At 44.6% G+C, this 16,899-nt stretch overlaps 1 protein-coding gene across 3 annotated transcripts in view; it reads left to right on the forward strand.

The window, feature by feature from the left end:
* The window catches only part of znf462 (zinc finger protein 462), a 65,260-nt gene that overhangs the window by 41,003 nt on the left and 7,358 nt on the right, over positions 1-16,899 (forward strand). For all 3 annotated transcript variants that reach the window (XM_080756211.1, XM_080756212.1, XM_080756213.1), the window contains exons 4-10: positions 63-203; positions 1,816-2,201; positions 4,153-4,271; positions 6,881-7,087; positions 11,594-11,873; positions 12,172-12,311; positions 12,509-12,735. In XM_080756211.1, coding sequence (XP_080612337.1) covers positions 63-203; positions 1,816-2,201; positions 4,153-4,271; positions 6,881-7,087; positions 11,594-11,873; positions 12,172-12,311; positions 12,509-12,735 — 1,500 coding nt within the window. The remainder of the gene's footprint in view (positions 1-62; positions 204-1,815; positions 2,202-4,152; positions 4,272-6,880; positions 7,088-11,593; positions 11,874-12,171; positions 12,312-12,508; positions 12,736-16,899) is intronic.

The raw sequence follows: 16,899 nt of genomic DNA on the forward strand, positions 1-16,899 counted from the left end.
AATGGGTTTGAAGTGTTGCATATATAACCATGTGTTTGTCTCCTTCGCCTTTCCGTTAACAGGAGAGTCAAACCACTACAAGCAAAACGCCCGTAGGTTTCCGCTGTAACTTCTGCGTGGAGGTTCACCAGACCCTCAGAGCCATCTGCAACCACCTGAGGAAACATGTGCAGTACGGAGAGGTCAAACAGGGACACGTCAAGGTGAAACACACGTTTGATAGAGCCTTTATACTAATATTATTTTTTTTTCTTCATATCTTGTACCTCAATCTATACTGTAAAATCATCCATTCTGACCTGAGATCAGATTCTAAAAATGTCTTCTACATCCTGACAGTTTTCTGAAAAAGCTGTTTCTATGTCAGTTGTTCTTCGATTTTTCAAAAATAGCAGACCTACAAGCTCGTAGAGCTTGTAGGTCTGCTATTTTTCAATAGCTAAAGCATAACATAATGCTTACACCAAAAGGGGTTTCCGCCCAAAATGGGCTAATAATATTTACTTTTTTATCTCTTGTACCTCAATCTATACTGTAAAATCCTCTGTGTTCATTTATCTCTGAGAATGTATAAATTGACGCAAGTGGACCTGTTAAAAAGTATCAATACTGCAATGTAGAAATACAACATTACAAGTAGAATAAAATACCTCAAAATAGTAGTTAACAGTACTTAAGTAAATGTACTTAGGTGCTTTTCACCAATGCTGAAGAATGGTGAGCCATCATCGCTAGTAGACACATTTCTAACTAAGCTCAGTGAACATGAACTAAGATTGAAATTTAAAAATAAATAAATATTGGATTTGTTCCTATTTATAACAGTAGTCTCTACGCATGCGTGAGCATGCTCCGTGCGTGCAGGGGACAACAAGGCGTTGCCTAGCAACCGGCTCAGGGCAGTTTTTTTTTTAGCGGTGTCGTTTCAGATCCATATAAAGCGATATTAACCATATACGTCAATCGCAGACAGCAGATGGCCATTAAAACACGTATACGTCAATAGCAGACAATGTGTTGATAACCACCTGTGTTGTTCACCTGTATTCTCAAGTGGTGCTTTGAGTTGAAAGGTCCAAAAAATGTCATAATGCTGAAAGTGAGAAGGAAGTCACACGCTGATGTTGGATCTTTAGGAACACTGCCAGAATGGCACCCTCATAGACGCTATATGTTATTTATGTCTGTAAGAAGTGCAGGGTCAGGTCCAGCCACATAAAGAAATATGCTTCCTGGAGGACATAAAAAAAAGACTGTTTGTTTGTGATGGCTACAAGAACTAGCCTGCACTCTTACAGATGACGAAAGCACCGCTTTGTCATCTGCAAGTCTGCCAATGTTTAGGGTAGTAGGGATGACGGGAGTTTAATCAAGGCTAATAGCTATCTACATTTAACCAGGGACTCATTTAAATAGAGTAGTAAAGTTTATGTTTAATTAAATCTTTACTTACATATATATTTTTTAAAACATTGTATAATTAAATTTCATTAGAGGCAGCCAGTTATTATTGCAGGGAACCGTCTAGAAATGGGTCTGTGGGTCTGTCTGTCAGTCCGGGACTAATCTAGATAACCGATCTGACAACAAGCTTACAGATTTTTTGGAAAGAAAAGTCAGTGATTTCTTTGTATGTTATTCGTCATATCTGTCCCGTGCAATTTGTGATTACGAAGCCTAAAACGGCTACAAGTTCCAATGTCCAATGCAAAAAAACACAATGAAATCGTTAATCGCAATTATTTGTGTGACAATTTATCGTCTACTTAAATGCGTAACGGTGACAGCCACTGTCTCTTCTCCTTCCCGTTGCAGCAGGAGTCCAGTGAGCTGGCCCTGTCCCTCCCAGCAGAGGACAGCATGACTAACGGAGAAGCAGAAGTACCGTCCGACTGCTTAGAGACCACCTCCACCACCACAACAGACCCACCCGAGGGCTCGACGGGAGCCCCCCGAACGGCCGGCAGTAGCCGAGCGGCGGCTCTGGTGGCCGCGGCGAGAGCGGCCGTCTCGGCGGCGGGGGGGCAGCTGAAGCAGCGCCTGACGTCCGGGGGCCACCCGTGTGGCCAGTGTGACCGGGTGTTCATGTCCATGCAGGGCCTCCGGTCCCACGAGAGGAGCCACTCGGCCATGGCCCTGTTCAGCAAGGAGGACAAGTACAGCTGCCAGTACTGCCAGTTCATCTCCCCGTTCAGACACAAGTATGTTGAGATGAGTGTAACGGTTGTTTTTGGTTTATAGTTGGTATGCATGCATGGTCAAATGACGACAGGAAGGATTGCCTTTAGAGGCGGACTGAAATATTGGTCTTGCCATTATGTCGGTCCTTGTTTTACTTAGGCTATTTGGCGTCATCGCTATTGGCAATTATACAGCTGATTATTATTTTATACCACTTTCAATCTCACATCCCTATTTTGGACATGTCATTATCGGCGAACAATCTTTTTAAAAGCCAAAAATAGCATACAATAGCATAGCATGAATAAAATGTTATTTGACCAAATGGTTGGAGGTCTCCCCACCTTTACATTGACAAAAGTAGACTCTGGTCTGGTCACGGTGTAGTATTACTGCAGAAGAAGCTCGTAGTGCATGTATCTCCCCTGTCCGAGTGGACGTTCCCTCTTGGTTCGGCAGTAGACACCCTCGTATGGACGACGTGGGTTTGAATCCTGGGCAGGACATGTATCGTATGGATCGCAGCTTTAAATACCAGACAAAGACGTTAAGTGCAACATGTGGCCTTGGTAGAACTCGGTGTAGCGTTTACACTGTAGTGTAAAATAAATGTCATCCTTGGATGCACTCCGTTTGCACTTTTTTTAAATCTTGAAAAATGCTTATATAAAGTCGGAAAACCTTGACATAGAAATGTTTGAGACGCAGTCCTGTGAGACAGGCAGACGTAGGAACAAACATTCTAGTGAGACAGATATCTGATGGTATAATTTGTTTTATTCATCAGAGAGAGAGAGAGAGAGAGAGAGACAGAGACAGGCCTCATCTTCTCTCAGCTCCCTGGTGTAATCCCTCTGTTCTGTATGTGCCCTGACCTAGAAAGAAGCCGTTATTCTCATGCCCACCTATGAGGTTGGCATTAAAAAAAAAACACCGCAATCCCTGCAGGCAGCCAGACACTCGCACACATGCATTCTCCCCCCGGGGGGGGGATTGTGGGTAGATGAGTTCACCACCCCGCGGGTTCCCTGTTTTGTAGTCATTGGAAATGTGTTGCTGCCGCTGCTGCTTGTTGAGAGATAAACAGAATCAAGTGCTCAGAGGGTGCTAGATGTCCTGCTGGAGAGACCATCAAAGCTGATGCTGTGGGACATCAGTGAATCTCTCTGTTAAAGCCTGACCCATGCCAGAGGTTTGAGTCCCAACGCTTATCCAGAATTCGGAAAGTCCTAGACCAGTGGTTCTCAAATTTCCAACGACTCACATAATTTTTTCAGAGTTACAGTACATACAGACCGAAGGAATCCAGAGGGTCCCTGGACCCCACCTTGAAAACCACTATCCTAGATTCACTGATTACCGATATTTTTGACCGGTCTGACAGCGGTCAGATCTCTTGTAGCTTGTCTTCTTTTTTTCCAATGTTTTTAAATTGAGGCTCTGAAATTTCACATTTGTACAATGCATATTATAGAACCACCCATTTTCTTTTAGCACAACATAGATAAACAGTATCACAATACAAACAGACATTACATTAAACAAACGGAAACGGAAAAACATTCCAGGTTCCAGACTCTTTTTTTTTTTTTTTGCTACTGTTAGCTCGGCTATTTTCTAACATCTTTGGAAGATTGTTTCACCTATAATATCATGCCTGAAATAAGGATGCCCCGTCTAAAGTGGTGCAAAATTGCCAATACCAATGTCGTCAAAGAAGTCATATAATGGCCGATATATCTGCTAAACTGATATATCACAATCTAGCTGTACTCCCTGTCTCTGTTTGTCTGTCTCTCTGCTTCGTCTGAGCATCTCTTCTGTTTCCATCCCATCTCACTTGTTCCGTATTCTCTTTACCTTATCTGAACCTCTTTGTCCTGTCTTTGTTCTGCTTTTCTTTTATCCCCCTATCGCCTCTTATCTGTCTATTTTTATACCCAATGCACACGTTTTTTGTGTTGTTTCCAGCCTGGACAGACACATTCAGTCTCATCACGGGCACCACAAGCCGTTCAAATGTAAGCTGTGTCCCTTTAAGTCGTCCTACTTGAGCCGCCTGAAGAGTCACCTGCACAAGGCACACGCAGGTAAATAAAACAAACGCACCCAATGGTGGGAAAAGTACTCTCATGTTTTACTGAAGTAAAAGTATCAATACTGCAATGTGGAAATACTCTTGTTACAAATAAAAGTCTGTAATGTACTTAAAGTACCAAGTACTCATGATGCAAAATGTCCCATTTCAAGTTTTCAAATGTATAAAAACTCTTTTGAAATTAGCAGGTCTACAAGCTCCCAATGCGTCGCATCGCAGGCTCCTAGATCTGCTATTTTCAAATGGCCGAAATGTATGTAGGGCTGAAGTGGTTAATGTATGTTTTGTAATAATAACCAACATCTACAAAGTAACTACTAAATTTACTTACTTACTTTACAGTTTACACCACTGCATAACCGTACCCATGCTTTATTTCTGAGCTTTAGATTTACAAGCTCACAATGTGTTGTAAGTTTTTGAACATTTTGGCCTGTAATTATGACCAAATGACAAAATAGGGACAGTACCCCAGGTTTGTTGCTTAAGAAAATGTCCATCCTGGCACAAAGTGGAACATATACCTGTAGCGCTGTCATGTTTGTTTTGAAGAGGCCAGGCAGCAGAAATCTATTCTGAAGGCTGACAGATGCTGCAACACCAGAGTAGCACAATAGCCTCTCATTAAAAATAACAATAGAGGAGGACCTTCTTTCAAAATGTAAAGAATGTTCTCATCTTTGTGCCAGGAGGAGCATACAAGGAATACCAGTCAAATTTGACAGATGCTGTGAATAATGGACACAAACCAAAAAAATCTATTTAGAATAGTGATTATGTTTGGAAAGTGGAGGCCGGTGTCTTTCTTAGCATTCAATTTGATTGTTTGTCTGTTGAAAACACCACGCTCCATGAATCTCTGCCTTTGTGTTGCGCCGGTAACTGTTTTGTATGCTGTGGGAATAACTGGGACGTCGCTGACAATTTGGTTGCCCTACTCGCATATATTTGTGCTGCCAAAATAGAAAATTGGAGAATGAGGCAGATTTTTAATTTGTTGTAGCCCGTGGTTCTGGACTTGTTCTTGTGTTCAGTGGAATATCAGTCCAAGTTGGACTGGTACAACAGCATCAAGGACAATATCTTATTGACAACAATGGAATTAATTGGTTGATTGGAAAATTATAAGCAATTATTACAGGACGACAGTGATGTGGTCAGGATTCGGAACGAGGCGCAGCCTAATTCAGCAAGCATCGTTGGAGTTATGATCATTTGTTTTACTTTTACTTATGAATTAACACAATGTTTTGAACTAGGGGCAACAGTTATTCGAACTAAATTATTGAATTGATTATTTAAAAAGTAATTGATTTTCAAAATCTTTTCGTTGATGCACTATTTAAAAAGTAAAAAATAAACATAAACGATAAAAAAGCTGCTTCTCGATTATTTGTAATCAAAAATAGTTAACATCTCTATCTCTAAGAAGATAATTGACGCAACCCTACCTAAAACACAATGCACCATTTTGTTAGCATCATTTATAGGTTTCTTCTAAACTCATTTGGTGTGCTAGCTTCTTGTTTTTGCAGTTTGTCGTGTGTCTAAAAATGAACCACAAGCTTCGATTTTTTTTGTCTATAATCCGCGTCGTTGACCATTTTCTAAATGTTGACACTGTTGTGATCTTTTTTTAAGACCTGGAAGACTGGAATACATCTGTGTCGCCTTAGCTTTTAACCACTTTAACCAACTTTAACTGTTGAACAATTGCAGATCTACAGGCTCTGTAGATCTGCTTTTTTTTTTTTATCGTGAAAATGTGGCGCAAATATTTGACATTTTAAATATATATTCTTTCACAACAAATGTTTTTCAAATCTCAAATCTTTACTTCTGGGGGTCCCTGGTACAAAACATTTTCAGTTGGGGGTCGGCCGGCGGCCGAATACATATCATTTTGGGGGTCTTTCACATGAAATAATTTGAGCACCGCCGATATGGAAACATTTCAGAAAACCGTCAGGATTTACTAAGACATTTGCAGGATCTAGTCTCAGGTCTTAATGAATGGGTTAAACTGCCAATAAAGAGGGGCACGGTGGCACAGTCGGTAGTGCTGTCGCCTCACAGCTAGAAGGTCCTGGGTTTGATTCCCGCTGGGGATGCTGTGGGCACTGGGGGCATGTTCTCTCCTCCGCATCATCAGTGCCCATACCCGAGGTGGGGTTGGCGAAAGGGCCTTTCTGTGTGGAGTTTGCATGTTCTCCCCGTGTCCCCTAGGGTAGGTACCCTCACAAAAACATGCAGTAATCCTGGTCTCTAAAACTACCTCCCATGGCCAGCCGCGGTGCCTGATGGAGGGGAAAGGAATAACGTGTTCCTTCCACGCGCTACGTCCGGCCAGGAAAATTCCCCCGTCAGGTGAAAAGAAGCAGCTTGGACTCCTCATGCATAGAAGGAGGCATGAGGTCAGTCCGCTGCCTCCCCCAGGTTGGCAGAGGAAGTGTAGGCCCAGGAATACATTAGATAATTGGCCACTGGATGAAAGAACTGGGTTGCAAAATCGTGGGATAAAAAAGAAAGTAAAAAAAAAAGAAAAAAAAACTGCCAATAAAGTATTATTTTCTAATTCTATATTCTTCTTCTTCCTTTCAGGAGAGCACACGTACAAGTGCCTGTCCTGTCCGTTCTCGTCCATGACCATCAGCCAGCTGAAGGAGCACTCCCTCAGGGACCACGGCGAGACCCTGACCCTCCCCAAGCTGCGGGCTGCCAGTCAGTCTGCGGCGGCGCACGGCAGCCTCCTCCGGACCTCCAGACCCACCAGTGACACAGAGCAGGCTCCCGCCTTGGCCCCAGATGGTAAGAGAGATATACCCTACCCTATAATGATGTCACTCTGTAACGACACATCTCTAAAGCAGAGTTTGTGCTGTCTCGCTGCATGTCCCAGGGGACGTACAACAGTATGATGTACACTGCAGTGGTTCTCAACCTACCAGACAGTAGGCTGACAGGAAATGGGGGAGAGAGATGGGGGAGTGACATGCGGTAAAGGCCGTCAGGATCGAGAGTCGAACACGCGGCACACTGCCAGAGGGCCTGGACCGCTGAGCCACGGCTCAGGCCAACTTTCATAAATTCTTTACCCCTCTATCACATGGAACTATGCTTTTTTCACTACGCCCAAAAAATTGTTCCATGTGATAGAGGGGTCAAAGTTGAACGAAAGTTGCACTAATATTTTAGGAATAACAATACAAATAGGTCAATAATACTGCGTGGCCCCAGTGCCCCCCACAAAATGACCCGAACTACTTAATATTCACCAAAACTAGAGCAGAACTCCCACCACGGGACTCGGGCAATCAATTAATACAGTTGCAACCACTATATGAATGGCAAGTATTTCATACAGCTTAAGTTAAAAAAATCTGAACTATCCCTTTAAGTAGAAATGTTGTGTTTATTCTGATTTGCCTATTTTCTTTCTGGAACTATATAGTACTCATGTATACTTATCGGTGTATTTGATGTATTTGCATGCATAACACGACAGGCAGTGTAACCCCAAGTATTAGTATCTGTTACTTTCACACTTCTGCCAGTTATCCTGTATAATTTTGTTTATGATTGGAGGAAGGCCCCTCTCTATCCTGATAGGATGAAGGCTGGGCCACCTAGCCAAAAACGAAACCTACGGCCTCTTGACCCCCAGGGGTTAACTGGGGACAGGGAGGAACTCCTTATATGGTCAGCACACTCTATAGTAGGGGGGATTATCACAACAAAACAAAAAAAGAAGTGATATTTGAATTAAGTGAAATCACTGAATATACCTTTTAAGTTCTTGATATACTTAGTTACTCTACCCCACTGGTTCTTTGGTGCTACAGCAGCTAAGCTGCTGTTGTAGATTAGCGACAGGTCTTTGGCAGTAGGTGTCACCTATAGCTCTGCTGGAGCTGTGGAATCTTCCCAGGAGGAGAAGCACACAGAGCAGCATTCCTCGGTGCACCAAACAACCGATGTCGGCCAGGTCCTACGGAGACAAACGAAGCATTGAGAAAGGCCAGAGAATATCAAATATCTATTTTTGCAAAGTTAAACTTTAAAGCATTATAGTTTGGTGTCACAGAAGCTGCAGGGTTGCAAGTATTCTATTCAGACTATTTTTTTTAGAAATTGCGCTATGAAGGATCACTTGATTTGATAGATTTTTACTGTGTTTATCTTCATTCATTAAAATGAGGAAAAAGGTGAGGCATGCTCTGGCTGCATGTGAAGTTTTATTTTTTATTGACGTTGGCTTGCTGGCCTTCTTCAGAATTATCTTTATTCATTAAAATAAGATAATGTTTGCCTGACAACCTTGACTTTTTCAAACAACCCTTTGCTGATAATCGAGTGCTTAGGGAAATGACTTACTAATTATTGAATCTGCAATCCAGGACTTATTTTAATGAATTCAATTTGAACTTATCTCTACTCTACCAGAGTGTCTCAATACAATTTACAATTTAGGCAGTTAGCAGATGGTAATACGTAATAAAAGACATAGTCCTCAAGAATCATAAAGGAAGCTAAGAACCTAGCATCTGTTTAACAGTAGAAAATATGTACAGTAAAGCTATGAGTAAGAGTATACACTATAGAGTGCTATGTCTACACTAAATCTAAATTACAGTTTAGTCTTTGCATACGCCTAATTTAGACCTGCAAGACCCGAATATATTTCTACTTTCAAAAAAGAGATTGCAACCTTACTACTACTTTGTACTACTAGGACTTTGTAGAGGAAATTACGGTAAAATTCCAGAGATATCGAAGTTGTGTGAATTTCTGCCTCTGTGGGGAGGTATATTTATATGCAAATATCATGACCAATGGCATTGTAAGACTAAACAATGAATATCAATGATGATGTTTTGTGCTAAGACAGTTCTGTCTGCACAAGTGTTAGAAATTCTTTCACTTCCACTGCCAACCTGAGGGGGCAGCAGACTGACCTCATGCTTCCTTCTATGCATGAGGAGTCCAAGCTGCTTCTTTTCACCTGACAGGGGACAGTTTCCCCAGCCGGACATAGACCGTGGAAGGAACACGTTATTCCGACCAGTTCCTTTCCCCTCCATCAGGCACTCCGGCTGGCCAGGGGGAGGCAGTTTAGAGACCAGGATTACTGCATGTTTTTTTTGCGTGGGTACCTACCCTAGCGGACACGGGGAGAACATGCAAACTCCACACAGAAAAGCCCTTTTGCCAACCTCACCTAGGGTATGGGCACGTATGACGCGGAGGAGGGAACACGCCGTCACGCAGCGTCCCCAGCGGGAATCGAACCCAGGACCTTCTAGCTGTGAGGCTCACAGCACTACCGACTCCCGTCTCGTCCACTTTCTAACAGAGGTTTCCTCTATTCGTTTTTGCACACTGATGTTAATATTATATCTCTCGACGGCATCGACCAGCCTCAGTCACTCCAGGAAGACTTATCACCACAAAACCCCCTGGAAAATGGAGAATTTATTGCCAGCATGAATCAACTGTGGCATTGTTTGATTCATGTGAAATCTGCCCCTTATGCAAAAAATATTGAGAAAACTGGATCACAAGCATTTTAAATAAGAGTCAAAAGAGAAAGTGTGGGGATTTTCTCTCTCTTGGCCACCTCACGCTCTCTCCCGGTGCTGAATGAGGCATTTTTTCACGTGGATAGACTTTCTATTAGCATCACCAGGCTTTATTTATTGATGTGGTGGAGGCTCAAACTGGGACAAGAAGCTTGTTCAGTGATATTATAGACTGAGGGGTGGGAGGGCGAGGAGGGGACCGGGGGGGGGGAGAGGCAGACAGAGATATTATAGACTGAAGGGTGGGAGGGGGCGAGGAGGGGGCGAGGGGCAGGTGGGAGGGCGAGGAGGGGGCGAGGGGCAGGTGGGAGGGCGAGGAGGGGGCGAGGAGAGGGCGAGGAGAGGGCGAGGGGCAGGTGGGAGGGCGAGGGGCAGGTGGGAGGGCGAGGAGGGGGCGAGGGGCAGGTGGGAGGGCGAGGAGAGGGCGAGGGGCAGGTGGGAGGGCGAGGAGAGGGCGAGGAGGGGGCGAGGGGCAGGTGGGAGGGCGAGGGCGAGGAGGGGGCGAGGAGAGGGCAAGGAGAGGGTGAGGGGCAGGTGAGAGGGCGAGGAGGGGGCGAGGAGAGGGTGAGGGGCAGGTGGGAGGGCGAGGAGGGGGCGAGGAGAGGGCGAGGGGCAGGTGGGAGGGCGAGGAGGGGGCGAGGAGAGGGCGAGGAGGGGGCGAGGAGAGGGCGAGGAGGGGGCGAGGGGCAGGTGGGAGGGCGAGGAGGGGGCGAGGGGCAGACAGAGCTCCCAATAATCCAGTGACATAGCGTCAAGCAAGAGTTCTGTAGTGTAGTCGTTTTCATGTCATGGACACCCAAATTAATATGACCCAATCAAGACATATTCAAAATGTTTCCATTTTATTTCAAGATGTGACGCTCTGTGATCTTGTAGATCACATGTTTTCAAATCGCAGATGTATATGGGGTTAAAATGGTTAAACTAATTTAGCCGGGATCCCCCGGAAGCCCCTCAAGGACCCCTGGGTGTCCCCAGGCGTCCCCAGACGTTGGTGACGTTCATGTTTTTGTGAACACGACATGACATATTGTGTGTAAGAATAGGAGACATCGCTAGCTTATTAATTGTGTGCAGAGGTGTCATCAGCCGGACCATTGTACTATAAAAAAATATCCCTTTTTGGAATGTTTTTACATTCAATCAATCAAAAAAACAGGACATTCCTGTTTGAGCAGCTCCTGTTGATTTTAATCTATTTTACAAAATCCTGCGACAAAACCGCCAAACACATTTATTGGGTGCAGTAACCAGTCATTGGTCCGACAAATACAACCTACCTCAAACCCAAACATAAATGCAAGCACGGAGCAGCGCATGTTCGCCAAACTTAATGCATGTTCGCCAACCTTAATGCATGTTCGCCAACCTTAATCCGGTCGCCAACCTTAATGCATGTTCGCCAACCTTAATGCATGTTCGCCAACCTTAATGCATGTTCGCCAACCTTAATCCGGTCGTTTTCCGCATGTCAGACCAATGAATGGTTCGTAAAAGCGTACGGACCCCCATTTATTTACTCTCAATGCACTAAGCGGCGTTGAGGAATTATTTTTCAAACGTTGTGTTTTCGTACTTTAAGTACATGTCAATACTTTTGTACATTTCTTTTTGAATTCCGGACTTTTACTTGTAACGGAGTACTTCTATATTGCAGTATTGGTACTTTTACTTAAGTAAAACATCTGAGTACTTTTTCCACCACTGGTCTGATGGACATGTTGTGTCACCACAGACCCGTCGTACCTGGAGCCGGCCGACGTTCGCCAGCAGCTCAACCACTACCAGCTGGCCTCCCGCAGCAGTCACATGACCTCCTCCCGCGGCAACGGTCCGATGCCGCCGAGCGCCGGCGGTTCGACAGGCGCGGACGGACGTCCGGACGGCATCCTGACCTGCGAGTTCTGCGAGTTCAGCTCCGGTTACATGCAGAGCCTCCGGCGGCACTACCGCGACCGCCACGGCGGCAAGAAGCTATTCAAGTGTAAAGACTGCTCCTTCTTCACCTGCTACAAGTAAGAATGGATGTGCAATGTCCGGCTCCCATGTGGATCTTGAACTTCATGTCCATGACATATGACTCCATATTGGGCCATTGGTTTCCATTATAACATCAAGGGGTCACGGTGTAACTTTTTCAACTGAATAAAGGTTATTTTTGATATAATCTTTCATTAAATTTGCATCAAGAAATGTACTGGTCATTATTCTCGAATACTTATCGAAAGAGTATTTGCACGTGCTCAATGACGTGATTGACCACACGTAGTGAAAGAAATGACGTGTGCGTTTGTGTGACTGTGCGTGCGTCAGGAATACGTTCAGCCTGCACGTGGAGGCGGGCCACAACGTCATGGCCCCAGAGGAGGGTCCTAAAGACCTGCGCTGTCCCCTCTGCCTCTACCACACCCAGCACAAGAGCAACATGATCGACCACATCGTCCTGCACAGAGGTAACACCGCACGTCTTCAGGTCTTTTACCTGACCGCCGCAAATGTCATGTAGCATGATCACGTTTAGGACCACTTTGCAACCTACCTTCATATACAGTAATTGGTCCTCCCTAATGTTCATGATAAAATGCCCCATTTTTTCCCCTACTCGTTCTGTGTCTCATACCCCCCCCCCCCCCTCCCCTCTCCCCCTCAGAGGAGCGAGTCGCACCACTGGAGGTGAGCCGCTCCAAGCTGTCGCGCCACCTCCAGGGCCTGGTGTTCCGCTGTCACACGTGCACGTTCACGTGCTCCAGCGACCAGGCGCTGCAGCAGCACGTCCAGAACAAGCACGCCCAGCTCAGGCCCTACCAGTGCCAACTGTGCTACTACGACAGCAGCCACAACGCACAGCTGGAGGAGCACCTCCGCCTGGAGCACAAGGTCAGTGCGCTCGCTCACTGGCCCTCGACGGCGACCATGTCCTAAAGTGTTGCTTTTTCACTGGTGGATACAATGTAGTTATTATTTTGTCACAAACTCTAGTAAATGTTGTTTGTTTTTTTAAAGGAGAAATCCAGACCTAAACACCCTGAATCCGCCTATAATCCTGTCCCAACATACACTTTGACCTTGAATTGTTTCATAGATGCCCCTGTTCTCCATTTTCCCCACCCCTCCCTCCCAAAATGAAGTTAGAATGGAGCTTGTTGTCTTAGTTAAAACTCTAATGCTGGGTTCGGTATGAACGGCAGCTCGACTGTGACAAACAGTGACACTATTAATAGACGAATCGTGATTAAAAAAAGAAGAAAGAAAGAAAAAGGTTTGGAGCTACTAAAATACCCACATTAGAATGAAGACAACTAGCTCCATTTGAACTGCATTTTACTGTGGGACGGGTGGGGAAAATGGACAGAGGGCATCTATAAAACAAATCAAGGCCAACATGTATGTTGGGACAGGATTATAGGCTGATTCGGGGTATTCATGTGTTTTGGCATGAATTTCTCCTTTCAGTAAATGCATTCTAGAGACGTAAGGGTATTCATGTGTTTTGGCATGGATTTCTCCTGCATTCTAGAGACGTTCACTTAGGCCTAACCGAGTAGAACCCGAAAATGTGTAAAAAGAAAAAAAGAAAAACGTCAGTTGCATTTCACGTTACTGATTTAGTCACAGATTTGGCTCCAAATGACAAGATAACATGCCGTTAGAGTTATTATAAATCCAAATCATACTTCTTGTAGCGCCATGATGATGAAAAGAAAAGGAAAAAGAGTGCAGCGGGCGGTACACCGGGTGCATACAGATCACACTGCTTAAAGCTCATCAATTCCAAACGCAGCCAGAAAGAGAATGCGTTTCATCTCCCACAATCCCTTAATGGAGATAATGCAGGAGACGCCAGGAGAGGGCATCCGACATTTTCGGAAGGTTGAAGTATACATTATACTTAAAACGGTTGCGCCTGCTGTTTTTAATGAAATGGGGTGGGGGAAGCTACAGTTTTCTGTCTGTATACTTTATTTTATGCAGAGAATTACCGGTGAAATGAGTTTGTCATTGTCATGCTTGTCCTGAGGGGTTTGTTTTGAAATTCATACGTTGCATACAAATACTAATTTGTGTTGTGTATAATAAGTGGCATTTATATTTTTAAATCAACTATATGTACAGTATGTATCTCATTAACCGCTTGAACCCCAGCATGCCTATTTTGGGGAAAACCTTTGCAGATCTAAGGTCGTAGATCGGCTGTTTTCAGCAAATGTAGGGCAAAAATAGTAATAAGAAACCAGACGAATCAGCCAGTGCGAGGGGGAAAAAAGCCCTCAGCAGATTTGGTCTGGCCCCGCTCGGTTCTGGTTGGATTTCCCTGCCCCCGAAGTTGTGGGGCACGAATCAGGGCCCAGTATGCAGATGTGGTGGCGGGTTTATCAGGTTTAAAGGCCATTCCAGGCTACTAGTATAGAGTCCAGAGCGACTTGAGTGATGAAATAAGTGCTTTAGCTGGGTGATATACTGTAGATGAGGCTTTAGCTGGGTGATATACTGTAGATGAGGCTTTAGCTGGGTGATATACTGTAGATGAGGCTTTAGCTGGGTGATATACTGTAGATGAGGCTTTAGCTGGGTGATATACTGTAGATGAGGCTTTAGCTGGGTGATATACTGTAGATGAGGCTTTAGCTGGGTGATATGCTGTAGATGAGGCTTTAGCTGGGTGATATACTGTAGATGAGGCTTTAGAGCTGGGTGATATGCTGTAGATGAGGCTTTAGCTGGGTGATATACTGTAGATGAGGCTTTAGAGCTGGGTGATATACTGTAGATGAGGCTTTAGCTGGGTGATATACTGTAGATGAGGCTTTAGCTGGGTGATATACTGTAGATGAGGCTTTAGCTGGGTGATATACTGTAGATGAGGCTTTAGCTGGGTGATATACTGTAGATGAGGCTTTAGCTGGGTGATATACTGTAGATGAGGCTTTAGCTGGGTGATATACTGTAGATGAGGCTTTAGCTGGGTGATATACTGTAGATGAGGCTTTAGCTGGGTGATATACTGTAGATGAGGCTTTAGCTGGGTGATATACTGTAGATGAGGCTTTAGCTGGGTGATATACTGTAGATGAGGCTTTAGCTGGGTGATATACTGTAGATGAGGCTTTAGCTGGGTGATATACTGTAGATGAGGCTTTAGCTGGGTGATATACTGTAGATGAGGCTTTAGCTGGGTGATATACTGTAGATGAGGCTTTAGAGAATGACAAGGCAATAAACAACTACTTACAGTTCTTATCTTAAAAACTTCTAACAGATGTAATTCCATGCGTCTCTGCTCATGTGACTCGTGTGACAGGAACAGATTCCTACATCTTTCAGACAGAAATAATTTTAAGGAGAGACGCACAGATGCACATTTGAAGCTACACGGAAGGACGGCAATATAGTCAGTAAAAACAGAGAAATAATTGGCATAACCACTACTTAGAGTGCAGTTGTTATTGCGAACGCAGTGATTGCGAACTATGAGACCCTGCAGATCATGTCTGTGTGTCTGTCTGTCTGTCTGTCTGTGTGTCTGTCTGTTACACCACCCGCCCGCCACCAGAGGGCGCAGCTGTATCACACACACAAAATAAACATAAAAGTGTGTGTGTGTGTGTGTGTGTGTGTGTGTGTGTGTGTGTGTGTGTGTGTGTGTGTGTCAGACTGCCACAACAGCTGCGTTTGCTTCCCGCGTTAACGCGTCTTACTGGTTGTTTTTATGCGTATTCGACTATAGGTCACACTATAGAAAGCATTTCATCATAGGTATTGGAAAAGGTGTATGTACGTCGTACGTATGGATGTTTGTAGATAGTTGGACACGACAGATGCAAAAAAAGAAAAAGAAGAAAAATACGTACGCGTTACTACCTTGAAAAACTAGAAGGGTAGAGCCGTGACAGGACTATGTGTTGGAAAAGCACCAAAAGATACAGTGAAGTCAGTTATGGTTGGCCAATCAAATGGATTTGGGTCAGATACCCAGTGAGACCTTTCTGAATAGGGTGGGTCTACTGGCTGACTAATACAGTGAATTATAGAATCATCATACCGGGAAGGTAATGAGAGTCCTGGTTCTTTAGTGAAGTTAGCTAGAGAGAGCTGACAAACTGCAGATCTGGGTTGGAGGAACGTGGAAACTGGTCATTCTGTAAGTCATGGGGGGAGGGGTCAAATGTCTGGAAATTTTGTGTTAACAGACTCGTTTTGGATATAGTTCAGGGGCGGGAATGTCTGGAAATAGTGTGGAAGAGGGACTCGACATCTCTGGAAAAATAAACGAATTGAATGAAGTCTCTTCAGACTCCACCTTACCCGTAACACTTGTGTGTTCTGTGAGGGATGTGATGTCACACGGCTGTCTGTAGATCAGTGCTTCTCAAAGTGTGTTTCGGGGACCACCAGGGGTCCCTGCAGGCATTCCAGGGGGTCCCCCAGCCGAATTGATTAATATATCACCAACCGCTTCAACCCTATTTATATATTGGCTATCCAAAAATCTAATATTTTAAAGAACACATGTTATGGGGTCCCCGTCCCTGGCACAAACTATTTTAAGATTGGGTTTCACGGCCAAATTCATATCAATGTCTGTGTCCTTGACATGAAAACGTTTGAAAACCACTGCTGACCTCAAGAAATAATTCTGCACTCACATGGGCGTAGGCAGACGGCAGCAACTGCTGGACAGCGCGGAACGGTAAAACACATCCAAAAATATGCTGAGATTTGTCCTGCGAATGCGATATGGAGCTACGTAACATCCAGTTCTAGATTCCATCCGGTATCACGGTAAAAATAGATCAAATATTTTGAGCTTTGAACGGCAATGGCGTCTGTCGTTACCGTCGCCGGTTCTGACCGACGTCAGGCTGCCGTGCCGCCTGCCGTACCGTGTGGTGCAACTCCCCCCCACCTCTCTCTCATTAGCAGGCAACAGTGCAGCACTATCCCTCTCTCTGTTTCTGGCACAACAGCGCCCCTACTGGTAGTCATATACTGGTGATCATTAACCAACACAGACACACATAGGTGAACACAGGCATAGGTGAA

The sequence above is a fragment of the Protomyctophum bolini genome (genome assembly GCF_963924005.1).
Source record: "Protomyctophum bolini genome assembly, chromosome: 22".
Classification (NCBI taxonomy): domain Eukaryota; kingdom Metazoa; phylum Chordata; class Actinopteri; order Myctophiformes; family Myctophidae; genus Protomyctophum; species Protomyctophum bolini.